Raw genomic sequence first — 16,934 nt, 5'->3', positions numbered from 1 at the left:
TAACTGCGGTTACTGAAACCATGCCTTCTTTCTTTGCGTGCACATTTGGGCGCATTATGCAAATATTTCCACATAGTGAGGTAGATATGTGGGGGCGTGTTAGAACGAGCCGTTTTAGGGGGGCGTGGCAGAGTCTTAACTTTGATAAAGAATATCTCTTTGGGTTTGTGACTTTAGTCTTTGCAACTTCAGGGATCTTATCTATGCACAATCAGCTTGTAACACTCCAAAGAGAAAGGAAAACTTGAAATCGCATCATATGACCCCTTTAATATGCATTATACAGAGGCAAGATGAAAAGAAAAAATACCATCTAAACTTTTCTAAAGACAGTAAGTTCCCCTCAGACATGCATTCATATAAACTCCTACACCTAAATGAATCGCGATTTGTTTAGCATCTCAACCAATTTGAATCGTCACATATTTGAATCGATTTTCAACCGGCTCGTAGTTAATCGTTACATCCCTACTATAAATGAATAATAAATAACCATTCATCTGAAAAATAAGTGCATTTAGTACAAGCATTGTTTGCAGTTTAGCCAGTGCAAAAGTTGATCTCAGTCATATAATAAACATACTGAAGTTGTTAAATTTGTACAACAGAAGAAAGAACAATATGTCCAAAGTCATAGATCCTTATTAATCAGTTTCTGCAGCATTGTTTAAATTCTGTTCCATCTGACAAAGGAACAAATGGATGGATGTGCCGGGATGGAGACCTACAAACAATACAGAAAATGTTCTTTCTTTGATTTGATTTTTTTTCTGTCAGACAGACCTCCTTGACAATGGCAGGCTAAAATAAAAGTCTGAAATGTGGTTGGATTAAAAATATACAAAAAAAATAAATAAAAAATAAGGACACCCCTAACCCTATCCCTAAACTTTACCATTAGTTGGGCGTGAGCAGACCATGTGGAAATGTACAAATTAGATTGTATGAATTCATACAAATTAGCCACCAATTTACCAAAGTGTAAAACAGTTACGAATGTCACAAGAGTGTGTTGGCTGAAGCCTGTTCTGTTTTTTTTTTTTTACACAAGCAACCCACAGGACCTAGCAGCTGTATCATCACAAACAAGTCAAGTTTCGAACTTCTTTATTCTGTGGTCCATGTTATAGCAATCAATATAAAAAGTAATTTAAGAATTTATTTATAATCTCAAAGAAGCTTTTGTATCAGATCTACAAAGCCAACATACAAGTGTTCTACAAGAGGAGCATTAAGACACTTGAGTCATGAATATATTCTGATGACACCATGTAATAAAAAAAACCAACTAAATATAGCATTAGAGAGGGCAGTGCTGAAACACCCTTTGTATTTAAAAAGCTAATGCTGAGTGCAGTTAAATGCATCCAAAACAATATCTCAAGAGGTCAAAATTTTACATTGTTGCACATCCCAAAAACCAGATTGTGTGTTGCAAGCTTTTCTTATCCACTCTCTCTTCTAAACGCTCTATCATTATGAAGCCACGTTCCCAGCGTCTGTGACTAATGTTGTCCACTCCTTCCCTCTGGCCTCACTAAGAATATCTGTCTGTGTGTGTGTGTGTGAGAGAGTGAGAGAGAGCGAGAGTGTAAGTAACATTCACCATATAAAAGATTCTCCTAAATTTGGTTCTTGAATATGACTAAGAACTCAGACTGACCCAAGAATGGAAATATTTCTTCACTTTTATGCAATTTATGCTGTTTTTTCCTATTTGTTATAAAAATTTTAAAAAGGGTTAGATGGAGGCAGACATGTTCAAAAGTCTCTGACTTTAGATTAAACCAAGTCAAAGTCTATCCAGGCCAAATCAAGACTAAGATTTGACACCTGATTACACCAATAACAAAAAATATATATTTTTAATTAGTTATTATTTTGAAGGATTTACCTGATTATTAATTAATTCCACCCTAACACAATGTAGAAAAGGTTTTTCATGAATTAATAATAATTTAATCTTTAATACTACTTTTAATTAACAGTTTATTCATTCAAGTCAGCAAGGGAGGAACTTTGTTAAATTAAAAAAATAATAATTTAATGAAAATTTGTTTTTTTTCCCCCCCTTTCTTTAAAGGGGTCATATGATGCTTTATTAAAGATCATTATTTTGTGTATTTGGTGTAACAGAATATATGTTGACATGCTTTAATGTTCAAAAAACACCTAAATGCAAACACCTAAAGAATCCTAAATGCATCTACTTTCGGAAGGCCAAATAAAGTGCTTTTGCTTTCGCCTAGAAACACACAGCATCTCCCTGACATGGCTGCTTCAACACTAACTGCGGTTACTGAAACCACGCCTTCTTTCTTTGCGTGCACATTTGGGCGCATTATGCAAATATTCCCACATAGTGAGGTAGACATGTGGGGGCGTGTTAGAACGAGCCGTTTTAGGGGGGCGTGGCAGAGTCTTAACTTTGATAAAGAATATCGCTTTGGGTTTGTGACTTTAGTCTTTGCAACTTCAGGGATCTTATCTATGCACAATCAGCTTGTAACACTCCAAAGAGAAAGGAAAACTTGAAATCGCATCATATGACCCCTCTAAATTCCATTCTGTTAAAAAAAAATGCATTTTTGTTTTCATGACCGAGTGCACATGACAAACTCCCTTTTATCTAAACAATCTCACAACACTCTGAGAATTTTTTTCCCTGGTAGACTGAAAGACTTGTTCTTCATGAGTCTTTGTATTTTGAAGTCAGTTGCTTACAGGTCTAAGTCTTTTTATTTTTTTTGCATCTCAGGTGCAAGTTTCTATCTCTGGCTAAATGTAAACAGTGAAAGGAAAAGAGAGGGAAGAGAGAGAGAGATGATTGGATGGCAAAATATGAAGTCATTCTTACTCCACGTCGTCATAGAGTTGCTCCAGATCATCTCTCTGTTCAGCAAGGGATGAATCCAGATCCAGGTAGTTGCCATTAGAAGCCAGTTGCAGTGCACACTCCTCTAACTGAGAGACAGAAGAACATCATTGCCTAGCACTGTTACTTGACACAGCACATAAACAGATTCCGGTTTCATATTAGACTCTTCATGCTTTTTGAATGTGCAACTGGAAGACGAGTCATCTTCCCACACATTTTGATCTGGCAAGACACAAACTACATCACAACTACAGTAAAAATCCAATCTCAAATGTGTAACTCTTGAGACGCAATCACATTATAGCATATGAACATGCACTCATACAAAACAAAACAGCCATCATTAGCCGTCAACTAGAGCACAACAAAGAGAGGTCATTGTTGTCGAATGGTGGTGTTTGATACAGAGTCACATCTGAAGCTGTGCTGTAATAATGGGTTGATTGAGGAGCTGAGTTTATCTTCTGTTTACAGAAGCTGCAGGCAATTCTGGCGACCCTCTCAAAGAGTTACTTACATTCTCTCACATCATGCACTCAAGGATTCACACACAAACCCATGCATACTTATTTTATCATACAGCCAAACAGAAGTACACTAACAGAAAAAGTACAAAAGCAGTCAGTGGGGTGGTACCTTTTGAAAAGGTCTACCTTTGTACCTTATCCCTAAAGAGTGCACATTAGTACCTTAAAGGTACACATTAGTACCAAAATGGTACAGTTTAGTATACTTAAAGGTGCTATTACAAAGGACACTGTCCAAGTGACAGCTTTTTGTACGTTTTTTTCTTTCTGTGAACAAATAGACACTTGGAAACATTTCTAGTGAGTGCAGCATATATGGACCTTTGAATCCTTTGTTCACAGTATTTTAACACCGTTTACATAATGTCCTGATCGCCAGCATAGCAATTATTAAAACGTTGAAGCTCCAGCATCTTCAGTTTGGCAAGTGAATGATGAGCCGCCCAACCTATAGACATTCACATGTCCTTCAATGAGGGCATGTGGTCTTGAATTTGACCGTTTACTTCCTTCAAACATTGCTCTACACAGGCGATATATTAAAATAATACAGTACACTGTGGTGTTCCATGACTTTTTAAGAATTAGAGGCACAAATATCATGTTTTCTGTAGTGTTTGTGTGAACTATTAGATGTGTATAACAAACTTATATAACATACAACTGACTAATTTCAATTACCGAGGACATACGATCTAGCTGATTTTTCTCCCATTACGAAAAAGGTAGGTATGTAACATTTCTGCATCTCATTCCATTCATTTACGACAGACAGATAGATACCCACCCCATAAACAGGAGTTTCATCTATGGACTATTCAATGACAAAATAAACCAAGCCTTTTGTTAAACAATACAAACTTTAGCCACAACGTCTGAGGTTACACGCAGCTTTAATGGCTAAAATAATCAACTCCCCTCGCTGACACTTGTTAGCAGGCATTCGGCGCAGGTAAACACACCTTCAACATGAGGTAAATGACTAACCTTCAAAGGAGCTTCTAGCAGTTTGTGAATGCCGGCGATCTGTTCGTTCAACAGCAAATGCTCGTTGAGGTCATACTGCAGAGGTCTGCGGGGCTCGGGGAAATTTGAGCACACGAATGGGTCCGAGTCCTCCAGGTATTGCACACGACACGTTATTGTAGCCATGGTTCATCCGTGGTCACAAAGTCTAAAAGTTAAACTCGCTTTCCACTGCAGTTTCCCGTTTGTTACAAATAGTCATCTAAAAAAAAAAAAGCGACTAGCTCGCCACGCGCCGCTGTCAACACTGAAGTGAAACTGGGGCTGTAGTCAAATTAAAGAGCGAAGCTGGGGGGACGTCCTCAGTGAGTCACACGCTGGAAATACAGTGAGATATGAGCTCAGCCGCTCGCATTCACGGAGTCACTCAAGACAATCACAGAAGCAATACATCATTCAATAGCACGTTTTATAGGCTATGTTTGTTGTCTTGACGACCGCGCATGTTAGTTTATGGGAAAAGGGTTGTTTATGAGGAGTGCGTTATGGCGCCACCTGCTGGTCAAGTGAAAGCTTTATTCATTTGTGATGGGTCTGTTTGTATGTTGAGTTCAAATTTCATGCAAAGCAAGCGACTCATCATCAGCCAAAGGAGAATCTCCCTTTTACTTCCCATGAAATACACAGTGCTTCTGTAAACACTATATCCCTATATATTTAATAGGTACATATTTGTTAAATAATTCTCATAAATCCCTGTCAAAGGCACAATATGTAATTTTTGCCGCTAGAGGGCGCGTATTCAAAACAAACAAAGAGACAAAGGCGTAGTTTGATGATGTGTGACTGAGTGTGGAATCATGGGAGTTGTGGTCTTCATCCCCACAGCCTGCAATCCGACGGGACTCGGGCAGAAATCATGTTCATGGATAAGCTAATGATTTGTTAACATAGTAGAAAGAAGCAGGGTGAGGCTGAAAGCCGTCGAAGCGAAACGAGGCCGCTGGAAGAGCGTGGCACACGGCTCGAAAGCAGCGGAGCTTTTATTATTTACCACAGTCGACCGCTTCCGCTCCTTCCGGTCGTGTGTATGTGGGGAAAAAGCAGCGCTGTTTTATCATACTAGATACATTTGAAAGTTCCTGTTATAATGCTACTCTGTGCAGTCGTCATCGGTCTAATAAAACGCACAACATATTAAAGCGTCTTTGGTGTTTCCATGTTTTCTACAAAACAAAACCGGAAATCGAGGGGTTATGACGTCATTGCCAGGCGACACAATGACATTATTATTTTTATTTTTTTTTAATAGTAAGTAAACAAATGTACATACAAAATAGGCATTGAATAAACTATTATTAAAAATATTAACAATTCTCAAAGGTAGACATAGTTGCAATTACAATACGTAACAGTGATGTTTTACATTAAATGTACAATCATGAAGAGCAATGAAGAACAGAAAAGGATAAAAAATTAAATAAATTAAAATAAAAAATAATAGTAAAAGCATTTATAGAATAGTAAGTTCTTACAAGGGGTAGCAAGGAGTTATAGGGTACTTACCTCACTGAAGAAACTGGCAACTGTAGTAGCTTTTTCATTTGAAAGGGCATCAAGAGAAGCAGCAAAAATGTTAAGTTCATTAGAAAAGTGAGGAAAGGATGGAGGGGTTTTCAGAAATCTGCATTTATGAATGAAGTATTTAGCAACTTCAAAAAGTTTGTTAACCAAGTAATGTTGTGAACAGTCTTTCTTAAGGACACCAAACTTAATTTGTTTATATTCAAGGGGATTTACACATGTAATTATACATGACATTTTACTGCACAATTGAGTCCAAAACAACTTTGAGTAATTACAATAAAAAAAAATATGTTCAGTGGTTTCAATATCAATTTCACAGAATTGACAAGAGTTTTCTCCAATATCAAATTTTGATTTGAGAAATTCTTTAGAAGGGTATATGTCATTTATTATTTTAAAATGAAGTTCTTTCACTTTAGGAAGACTTGGAAAGGTCAGATAATTCATTCTCATTTCCTTCACCTCTTTGGGGTTAAAATCTTTGAAAATATAATATCGTTTAATTCTATTTGGATGAAGTTTATCAATGAAGACACTTCTAATATATTTGTTGTTACATTTATGATCTCTAATAAACAATTGACCCAGACAAGGAGATGGGAGAGAGAATGTCACAGAGTAATGTGAAAGAATCCCTTTTACTAATAATACCATGTTTTTTGGTATGGCATTTACAACATTGTAAAACTCTTTAGGATGACATACAAATCCATGTTTTAAACAAAAATCATTGTAATTGAGAACATTACCATAGTTGTCCATCATGTCCAATAGGAAAAAAATGTTATATTGAAACCAGTTTTCATAAAATAAAGATTTGTTATGGTGCAAAATAAAACGATTGTTCCAAATACAAGTTTTGTGTGGACTAAAGTTGTGAGAAAATGCTAATTTCCAACACAGGAGAACTTGTTGATGGAATGCAGACAATTTAAGAGGTAATTTGGACAAATCAAAGTCACATCTAATCAAAAATTCCAAGCCACCTACTTTCCCAAATATTGAAGAAGAGACAGTAAACCATAAGCAGTTTGTATTACAAAGAAATTATCTTAACCATTGAGTTTTTAAAACACTATTCATTATTTCTAAGTCAATAACATTTAATCCCCCTTCTTCATAACTGTGAACCAAATAATTTTTGTTAATATAGTGACACTTATTTTTCCAAATGAGTTTAAATAATGCAATATTACATTCTTTTAGTAAGTGAGGTGGGCTAGCTAGAATAGTTTTTGGCGACACAATGACATGCTGCGTCTCATTTAGAACATAGACGTAATAAATGCCTAGACGCCTCATTGGCCGCTTTGAGCCGTTGCTGCGATACGTCAACGCGTCCGCCATGTTTGTGAAGGCAAGACTGCCTTAAAAATAAATGGAGGTAAGCGGGGGAGCTGCGTTTTTTTTCTGGATAAAAACACGATAACGTTTACATTTACCAACCGATTTCAGAGGTTTGTGATCTACATGGAGTTAAAAATAACTCTGCCTCCAGTTATTTAGTTAGGTTTGGAAAATTATTAAGTTTCGTAAGAAATTGCGAAAACACTTGTCTCACTTGTTGATTTGATTGATTTTTTCGGTTTACAATTCTAATGTTAATGTAGTTTAACTGTGACATATACATATTTTGTCATTTGAATGTACATTAAATGAAATTAAGTTGTTTCATTGCTTTCTCTGTCTTCAACCCCAACATTTGAGCTTTTCTTGTGCTTCAGGTCAGAACACAGCTCATTCCCTTTGAAATACTGGAAGAAAATCTAAATAATACATCTTTAAGCACTAATAATTTACCATCATTGAGAAAATTGAATAAAACCAGCAAATACAAATCAAAAAGTGACACTCTTGGTAGTCTGCTTTTTATTTTGATAACACTCTATACAGATAAACTCCACAACAAACAATAACCAATGCAACTGATAATCCTTTATGGATCCAGTAAAACTTACAGTTACAGTGGTAAAATATGATACAGTGCACAGTAAAGGTGATTTGTAATCTTAAAAAGTATATGTAGTACAAGTTGTAGTAAAGTGAATATGAAATGTAGTTTTATAATAGTATTGTGTAATAATTATTAAACAAGTAAGAGGGGGGAGAAAAAGTGTGTGGTTAGAATATGACCAAGGTAATTCTGGCCATTCATTCAGGGCTATTCTGGGTTTTAACATTGGAAATGCAGAGAACAGGCTTTCTTCAGCTTTCCTTGAGGCTTGCATTGTCCTGTTTGTAATTGGCTAAAAAAAAATTATATATAAGTCCACAGATTTATGATAAGCTATGAAATCCTTATAATCAAGTGATGATAAACTTACACTTTGTAAATAAGTAACGTTAGTGAAATTAAAGAGGTGATTTAGCTCCATCCTTAATCCTGACAGTCTGGCATTGTCTTGTCAAAGTGCTCACTGTACATATTGTGCTCATAACACAATTTACTTTATGATATAAACTACAATATAAAGTTAAAACTTAAGAATTCATTTAAACTTTTACTAGCTATTAATAATCTGACACTGGTGGCTATTAATTAAGCCGTCAACATAAAGCTAAAAATGACCAAAAAACATACAGAAACAACTGTTCGGTCTTACCTGTGAAAGATAATACCCCGAGGTCTGTTTTTATTATTGTGCGACGGTTTGTAGATGCCCAAGCTGCCGACGAGTCGGGTATGTTTTCGCCTGTCCCGAGAGTTGCCTTCACCAATATGGCGGCGACGTTGACGTGCGGTCGAGCAGCCAATGAGGCGTCTAGGTATTTATTATGATTTAGAAGGCTGCGCCCTCCGGAGGTCGTCTCCTCTGTAGGATGCATATACGGAGTGTCCTCAACCTAGAATTAAAAGGAAAGGGAAAAGGAAACCGGAAGTATCACGTTGCTATGCCAACACATTTAGAGCATCGTTGCGCTCTCACACTACTTAAATGAAGGAAAATTATTTCTAAATTTGGAAAGTAATTTGAAAAAAAAAATGCTTTTACTTGTTTTATTTTGTTCAATGTTTGAGGAGTAAGTACAGCAGGCGTCTATTAGAGAAAAAAAGGAGGAGGATATTAAAAACAAAGTTTATCTGTTTTTACCGAGGCGAATTAAGGTAAGTTGTAAACACCACATCTGCGTCACCGCCATTTTTCAAATTAACAACGGTTACAGAGTGAAAAAGCTAATTAGATGAGGTACAGTACCTCATATAACTGGTGTAACCTCAAAATACAAATATTTTTCTTTAAGATAAAGGGTTAAAAATAAGTTATTTTCCAATATTCCATACAATGCCCTTTTACTGCAAAATGTTCAAAGGGTTATATATAAGTTGTGTCACTGAATGCACAAAACAGTGTAGAGGCATAAACATTTCTCAGATGACTTCTTATGTAAAGCTCTGACGTGTTTTCTTGCAAAACTGGTGAGAAAGAGCAGGAAAAATGTGACAGTACTTCTAGTTTAGCCTGTTTCTCACTAACCATTGAGACAAAGAACCAGCAATCTTGAAAGGGCAATAATTTCTGTTAAGCCTGGCACTTCAATATGGACCTGTGTTGTGACATCCAGGGGCTTATAGCAGTAGGTGCTGCACGACAAGACGAATACATACGTTGATGAGATATCAAAAATACATACATAGAAACCCATCCAAGTAGCAAAACAACACAAAAGCACAAATTAACCCAACATTTCCACTGTTGCCTGGTCTTTGCTCTCCAACCAGTCAAAGCCTGCAGAATTCACAGTCTCGCTGCATATTTGTTGAAAAAGTGGGTCGTTCTTCAGTTCTTCCAGTGTCGAGTCTTCATATTGTCCTTGCTGTTGACTGGGGTCAAAAAGAAGGTTGGTGTCCAATGTATTTAAGTCATTTATGCTACCGGTAAGCTCAGAGGTTAGTCGCATATCACTGGGAAACTCTGAACTCCCAGCACTGAGCTCTGATCCTTGACCCACAAGCTGTGAGCCAGCATTCAAGCTTTCCTCATGTAAAAGATCTTTAACAGTTCTGTCTAAATCCAAGGGTTGCTGGTGCTGAAGTTGTTGGAGGTTTTGCTGTAGAGGCAACAGCATTGCCTGACTCTGCTGTTCCTGCCCAAGGAGCTGCCGTCTGCCTAAGTGCTGCTGCTGTTGTGGCGGCTGATGTTCCCCTGAGGCTGATTGTGCTTGGCTTTCATCTACAGAGAAGCTCATTGGCTCCTCTCTGGCATTTTTCATGAGGTAACCAGGCTTCTGGGACTCAAAGGCTGATGAACAAGGCGAGATCAGAGCATGGTGGCTGGCACTACCAGGAAAGCTGAGCACTGTGGTGGTCTCCAGAATCTGGGTAAGATTCATGCGGGCAGTGTAGTTGGATGGCATGTTGTTGATTCCGATGCCACGCACAGAGTCATCTCCATCGCCATCCATTTTGTTGATGAGGACATTGGTGATGTTTTTGGTATTCATCTGCTGGCCTGCTTGCATGGGTAGAACCTCAGACTGCATCATCACTGTGACTGGAACAGACTGACTCCTCTGTGCCATGCTGCTGATGCTTGAATCAGGGTCACTGTTAGAGAAGATGTTTAGCACTTCAGGTGTTACAGGTGAGTTGAAAGGAGAGACCACAGAGTGGGGAACATTGGGATTTTGGGTCCCGCTCAAGTTGCGCTGCCTGACTGCTGGGCTAACGCTGCGGCATCGAAATGTTCCAGACCCTGAGCTGGCCCTGTTGTCAAGGGGTGCTGGAACAGCAAAACCCTCTTTCTTGTTGAGGCTAGCCATGCTTGCTACTTGCTGTTGGATGGGCGAAATGGGTGTCAGGCGGCTGATATGAGTGTCATGATGTCTGGTTTGAGACTGACAGGTCTGGCCCGGGATGGCAAAAGCGTGAGGCTTTCGAAAGTGGTCATCTACTAGGTCTTGGTAGGTGGGCAGAATGCTAATGCCATTGTTGGTGTTCCCACCACTGTTACTGTACCCACTGTTCATCCATTCCAGTTTAGTCTTATCTGGATGTGTGGCCATTGGTCTTTGCATAGGCTTTACAGGGCTTGAGGAGACGGTACTTCCATCGTGGTATCCAATGATGCTGGAGTTAATAGGAGTAAAGGCAAAAGGGTTCCTGCATTCCACAGGGCTTGGTGGGATACTACTGCTGCAGTTGGAGTGTGGCGTGCCAATAGGTGTTTGTCGACTACTTCCAAGAGCGCTATCGACCGGAGTGGTTGGGGCTAAGCGTGAACAGGGGCTTTCGTGCATCATACCGTGACCACTTCCTATCATCTCAGAAGTAGGAGTAGGTGTAGGAGTGGGTGTTTGGATTGGGGTGCTGCTGCTATGAGCAGAGCTGTAATACATGGTGTTGGTCTGGAGGGAAGACATCATGGTAGTCTGCATGGTTTGTTGCTGGCCTTGCAGTGAATTATCCACACAGTTGCTGAAACTTTGTATGCTATTGTTAATTTTCATCTGCTCTTCCATTTGTACAAGTTCCTCAACAATGCTATCCTGGGTCATGTCATCATCAAATGGAAAGTAGCTAAGGTTGGCCTGGGTTCCATAGTCACTCATTTGAGCCTGCTGGTTGGAAGGAGAGGCTTGAGCAATTGCAGGAAGGGGCTCCATCACTGGGGTGGACATTTGTTTTGGCTCAGACACCATTTGCGGGCCATAAACTTCCTGATGTTGTTGAGTACCCTGTTGCAGCTCACTATCCCAAAATACACTCTTCGGTTCACATGCTGCAGAAGAGTCAGACTGGTCTATAAGCAAATCCTGTGAGTTTTTGGTTACTTGTTGTAGCAAAGCTTGACCTGGAGCGCTAACAGTTCGGGTGACCACAGCTCTAACTTCGACACCTGTTGAAGATCCTTCCCATCTCCCTTGGGAGATGCTTCGAGGTCTGCAAACAGTCTGAAACATGGTATTCCCCACTGAAGTATCCTGACTTGCTGTAGAGGTGACAGAAACTTTATAATCCCTTACTGATGAAGCTCCTTGCCATCTTCCCTGGGAGATGCTTTGAGGCCTGCGAACTGTCTGGAAGCCAGTATTCCTGACCAGACATGCAGTAGCTTTGCCTGTGGCTGTGAGAAGTGCACTTTCTGGCCTTATAGGAGTGCTTGATCTTGGAATTTGCTTCGCCATTACATTCGACTTCAGTCCATTGGATCCACCTGCTGGTAGCACAGAAATGTGGGCTTTTTTAACAGGTGTTGGGCTCAAATCAGTGCATAAGCCAGGTCTTTTGTGAGGGCTCTTGGATGCCAACACTGCATCTTTGGGTGATGTCAAAACCGTATTACCACTGTTTGACTGAGTGCTACTTGTGTTCTGGTACAAAGTGCTTTCATTAGTGTTGGACGTATTATTGCTGCCAGCAGTATTGACACTAAGGAGTGTCCTCTCATTGCATTTGGTCCCTGTTAAAGTGTCCAATCCCAGAGAGCCCTTGTCAAGAGGAGTGTGTACGCTAGCCACTCTGGGTTTGAATATCCCTGACCACTGTACACCACCAAAGGTGTCCAGAGTGGTTGCCAGTCTACTCGTACCACCGTGCTCTTGACCACTTCCAATTATGGGTTCAGTATTTGTTTTAGTGTTGATGGCAGGGATCGTGGATGTTGAGCGCCCTGACCTTGCCAAAATAGATGGCATTGCAGCTATAGACCCACTGCGAACACGCGTAACTGGCTGTGGATCGTCATTGAGGCTGGCAACTCCAGCAGATGCGGGTCTGACTTTGTTGCTGGCAGGTGTATCAGCAGGTGTGCTGATCCCACTGCTATTCAAGCCCAGAGATATGGTCGTCATCTTGACTACATTGACCGAACTGACATGCGGAGTTGACATTACCGTCTTGATGGGGCTGTTGGTGATAAGCAATGTTGGTGAGTGCAGGGTTATGCCACTTGAGGCAGATGGCTTGGGCAGGATTTGGGCATACCGATAACGGGCTGACCGATCGCTTATCGGACTAGCCGAGATATTATGAGGTGTCTTGGGGCACTGCTTCACAGGCTGCACTGACTGGGTAACTACTTGAAAGTTTACAGGATGAACTTTGCTGTCTGTAGCTCCCATGGGAACAGGACTAGGAGACAACAACTGCCTGCTCCTCTGAACCTGCAGGAAATACAAAAAAGGAGAAATGAGAAATATTAGTCAAAGAATAATGATAAATTATTATATATAATTTATAATAAGTATAAATTAAACATTAAATTAAAGGGATAGTTCACCCCAAAAAAATTCAAATTCTGTCATTAATTACTTGCCCTCATATCGTTCCAAACCCCTAAAACCGTCGTTCATCTTTGGAACACAAATTAAGATATTTTTGATGAAATCCGAGAGCTTTCTGACCCTCCATAGACTGCAACGCAACTGACACGTTCAAGCCCCAGAAAGTACGGACATTGTTAAAATCGTCCATGTGACATCAGTGGTTCAACCTTAATTTCATTTATGAGAATACTTTTTGTCCGCAAAGAAAACAAAAATAACGACTTTATTCAAGAATTTATTTTCTTCCCTGTCTGTCTTTGACATGCATTCATAACAGTACCACGCATGCATGTGATGCTGCTAACGCAGGAGCTGGCGTTCTAACATAGAACGCTGATGCACTGTGCCTTATTTGCAAGTGTGCTACTATTGTGAACGCATGTCAAAGACTGAGAGGGAGAAGAAGAAATTGTTGAATAAAGTCATTATTTTAGTTTTCTTTGCGTATTCTCGAAGTATTCTCGTACTTTCATAAAATTAAGGTTGAACCACTGATGTCACATGGACAATATTAAAGATGTCCTTACTACGATTCTGGGTCTTGAACATGTCAGTTGTGTTGCTGTCTATGCAGGGTCAGATTTCAACAAAGGTCTTACGGGTTTGGAACAACACGAGGGTGTGTTCCTGCATTCATGACAGAATTTTCAGCTTTGGGTGAACTATCCCTTTAAAATGTCATTTGTAATTTTTTTATTTTGTGTAAAAGTCATAATTTACCGTGATAGGGCTGGAAACAGCTGCAACCACAATCCCAATAGGTTGAGGCGAGAGAAGAGCAGGACTTCCACAGGGTATGCCTGTCCCTACCCCATGAGTTATGCCCCCATCTGCCCTCCTGGCCTGAGCTTCACTAGGGAGTGGAGAATGCAGTTTCTGTTCTTGCTGCTTCTTCTGGATCTTCCTTTGTAGCTGCTGTGTTATCTACTCTCTTGGGTATGAAAAGTTTGGGTATGAGAAGAGACAGCATGCAGGTCTATAGTGGGTTTCTACCATACCTTTAACCTCATTCCTTTACTGAGCATCTCATAGAGCTCAGAATGGAAACTGACAAATTACCAGTTTTTGTTCCTAGACGTACACTGTGTATGGCATTACATCAAACATGACGTTCACACACCAGAAAGGTATGACTACTGCAGTGCTGAATGGAAAAATGAATCACTAAAAAGCTCTTATTTACTTCTCTAGCATAAGAAAATACAAGAGGTCCTCTGCTGGAATAATGACATTGCTTTCTTAGGCATTAAAGTTGGTGAGGACTGGGTTTCCGTTGCAGTGGCAACCGTCAATAACATGGTTTATTTTAGTGACGCACCACTCTGAAATTAAAAATATAATTCACACTCACCAATGCACTTTTAACCCTGCCTTACTTAACACCAAAATAACCATGACCAGTTACACACCATAATTTCTGAGATTTGTTGCAACAGCTAAAGATATGTTGTTGTTATGTTGCTTACTCTTATGATATTTTCTAACAAAACTATAAAATAAGAAGATTAATTTATTTCCATATCGCCTATTAAAAGTGTCACGATAAAATCTAGGATAATGTAAAATTGTATTTATTCCTATAAATTGAATGTTTTTAAAAAAAAGTTATTTCAAATTATGTTACCTAAGTTAATAAGACTATAGCCTGCACTACCTAATGCAGCACAATAGAGAAATGATCTCCACTGCAAGGCTGTACAGAAATTAATGGGCACTTTGCTGAATGTCTTTTCAAGATCAAGCATTTGGCAGCCAAAAGTAAAGGGGTTTGCTATACAGCAAAACTGTTCAAGGACTCAAGGAAGTTTTATTTGATTAAATTTCTGATCTATATATAGTGTCTACATGAATTACAGCAACAGATGTTTTAGTACACAGAGTTCAGGGACAGGAACATGTATATGTGTGTGTCTGCTAGGCATGGGCCGGTATGAGATTCTGACGGTATGATAACCTTAGATTTTAAAAAAATCACGGTTTCACGGTATCACGGTATTGCGATTACAGCTCTAAGATATGTTATTTTTAAATGTCTGGGTAAAAAAAACTTATTTTTTCCACTGAACACATTTTATTTTTAAGAAACAGAGAACATTTTGGAACAGTAAACATGTCAGGCTAAATAATTAGAATAAATAATGAAATTCTTCTTAATTAAATGCAGTCACTTAAGTGAGCCTAAACCTGCAGCTCAACAATAATCAGAACATAAATACATTATTTTCTGTAAAAAAAAAAAAAATCCCAATAAATGAAAGAAAAAAAAGGAGTCACTTAAGTGAGCCTAAACCTGCAGCTCAATAATCAAAAATATAATCAAAACATAATTTCTTTAAAAACAAAAATAAAAAAATTCAGTCATTATACCTGCAGCTCAACAAGGTTTTTGGAGACATGCTCACTTTCTACACATTAATCTTTCAGTCCAAGTTATGATGCAGGAATGTTCACCTTTCCCGGATTAAGTTTGGAGCGGTGAGGTACGAGGATGTGTGCACATGCACACATAAGGAAAGAGAGAGTGCGAGTGTCTCTCTCACACACACACACACACACACGGTCTTTCCGTACAACAGTTTGTTTTTTTAAATGTCGTGATTTTGAACAGATGTAAACAATGGCAGGAGGCTTAAAAGTATAAACGTGATTAGGGGTCGACCGATTATCGGTGCCGATATTAAGCATTTTTATGATTATCGGTGAATTTACTGTATGACGCGGAATGTCACGGAATTTGTCAACGTTTGGATGAATTAATCAAAAGTAGGTCAGTACACTTAAATAGTCGCAATATGGACTAGTATCTGTAAATATTAAGCCGCAAAAATACTATTTAAATATGAATCCAGCATGTTCTGCGTGTCTGTGTATGTATATGGCACAGACGAGCGGTTTGGTTTTCTACACATACAAAGTGTGCAACGCTTGCGGTGATTTCAGCTTCTGTCATCTCACTACATGAAGACATAAATACATGAGCAACATCTCCAGAACTGCTTCTGACTCCCTGTAAGAGTCACTTCATGAGCATTTGACAGTTTCATTGGAGTAAAACTACAAACCCGATTCCAAAAAAGTTGGGACACATACAAATTGTGAATTAAAACAGAATGCAATGATGTGGAAGTTTCAAATTGCAATATTTTATTCAGAATACAACATAGATGACATATCAAATGTTTAAACTGAGAAAATGTATAATTTTAAGGGAAAAATAAGTTGATTTTAAATTTCATGGCATCAACACATCTCAAAAAAGTTGGGACAAGGCCATGTTTACCACTGATTTGTAAATTATTCCATTCCTTTTTTACTCACAATTTGTACTGTGTCCCAACTTTTTTGGAATTGGGTTTGTATCTTCATATAATTTACATTAACCTACAGAAACAAGTTCCTCATGGCAACCCATCAAAATATAAATTCGGGTTAGCTTAACGAAATTATCAGAAATATACTACTGTGGTGCAGTATTATGTACATGATAATACTACTCAGGGATGAAAGTTTTCTGTCGCTATGACGGATTTCCGTCAATTGGAAAAAATGAGGGGAAAAGAAACATGTAGCACATTGTTATTGTTCTGCCGGTGTTCTGACGATTTGTTGGTAGCATAATCTGATAGGTAGCATTATTTGTCAGAAGACCAGCACACCAAACCTCCTCCCCGCCACGGCTGCAGCTTCTCACTGACAACATAACGCCGCTC

General features: G+C 38.8%; 2 protein-coding genes across 2 annotated transcripts in view; both read right to left on the bottom strand.

Moving 5' to 3' along the window:
* Nucleotides 1–4,870, bottom strand: part of LOC107563482 (FH1/FH2 domain-containing protein 1-like) — a 55,538-nt gene extending 50,668 nt beyond the window's left edge. The window contains exons 1-2 of the mRNA XM_016248370.1: nucleotides 4,393–4,870; nucleotides 2,858–2,964 (exon numbers count right to left, since the gene is read on the bottom strand). Coding sequence (XP_016103856.1) covers nucleotides 2,858–2,964; nucleotides 4,393–4,557 — 272 coding nt within the window. The 5' untranslated portion in view covers nucleotides 4,558–4,870. The remainder of the gene's footprint in view (nucleotides 1–2,857; nucleotides 2,965–4,392) is intronic.
* A 4,251-nt stretch (nucleotides 4,871–9,121) lies between these two features.
* The window catches only part of LOC107563480 (DNA-binding protein RFX7-like), a 32,095-nt gene continuing 24,282 nt past the window's right edge, over nucleotides 9,122–16,934 (bottom strand). Inside the window, exons 6-7 of the mRNA XM_016248368.1 lie at nucleotides 13,945–14,148; nucleotides 9,122–13,062 (exon numbers count right to left, since the gene is read on the bottom strand). Of these exons, the coding sequence (XP_016103854.1) occupies nucleotides 9,634–13,062; nucleotides 13,945–14,148 (3,633 nt within the window). The 3' untranslated portion in view covers nucleotides 9,122–9,633. The remainder of the gene's footprint in view (nucleotides 13,063–13,944; nucleotides 14,149–16,934) is intronic.

The sequence above is a fragment of the Sinocyclocheilus grahami genome, unplaced genomic scaffold (genome assembly GCF_001515645.1).
Source record: "Sinocyclocheilus grahami isolate Dianchi unplaced genomic scaffold, SAMN03320097.WGS_v1.1 scaffold876.1, whole genome shotgun sequence".
In the NCBI taxonomy this organism is placed as follows: Eukaryota; Metazoa; Chordata; class Actinopteri; order Cypriniformes; family Cyprinidae; genus Sinocyclocheilus; species Sinocyclocheilus grahami.
The sequence above is the reverse complement of the archived record's forward strand: the minus strand, read 5'-3'. Positions and strand labels throughout refer to the sequence as shown.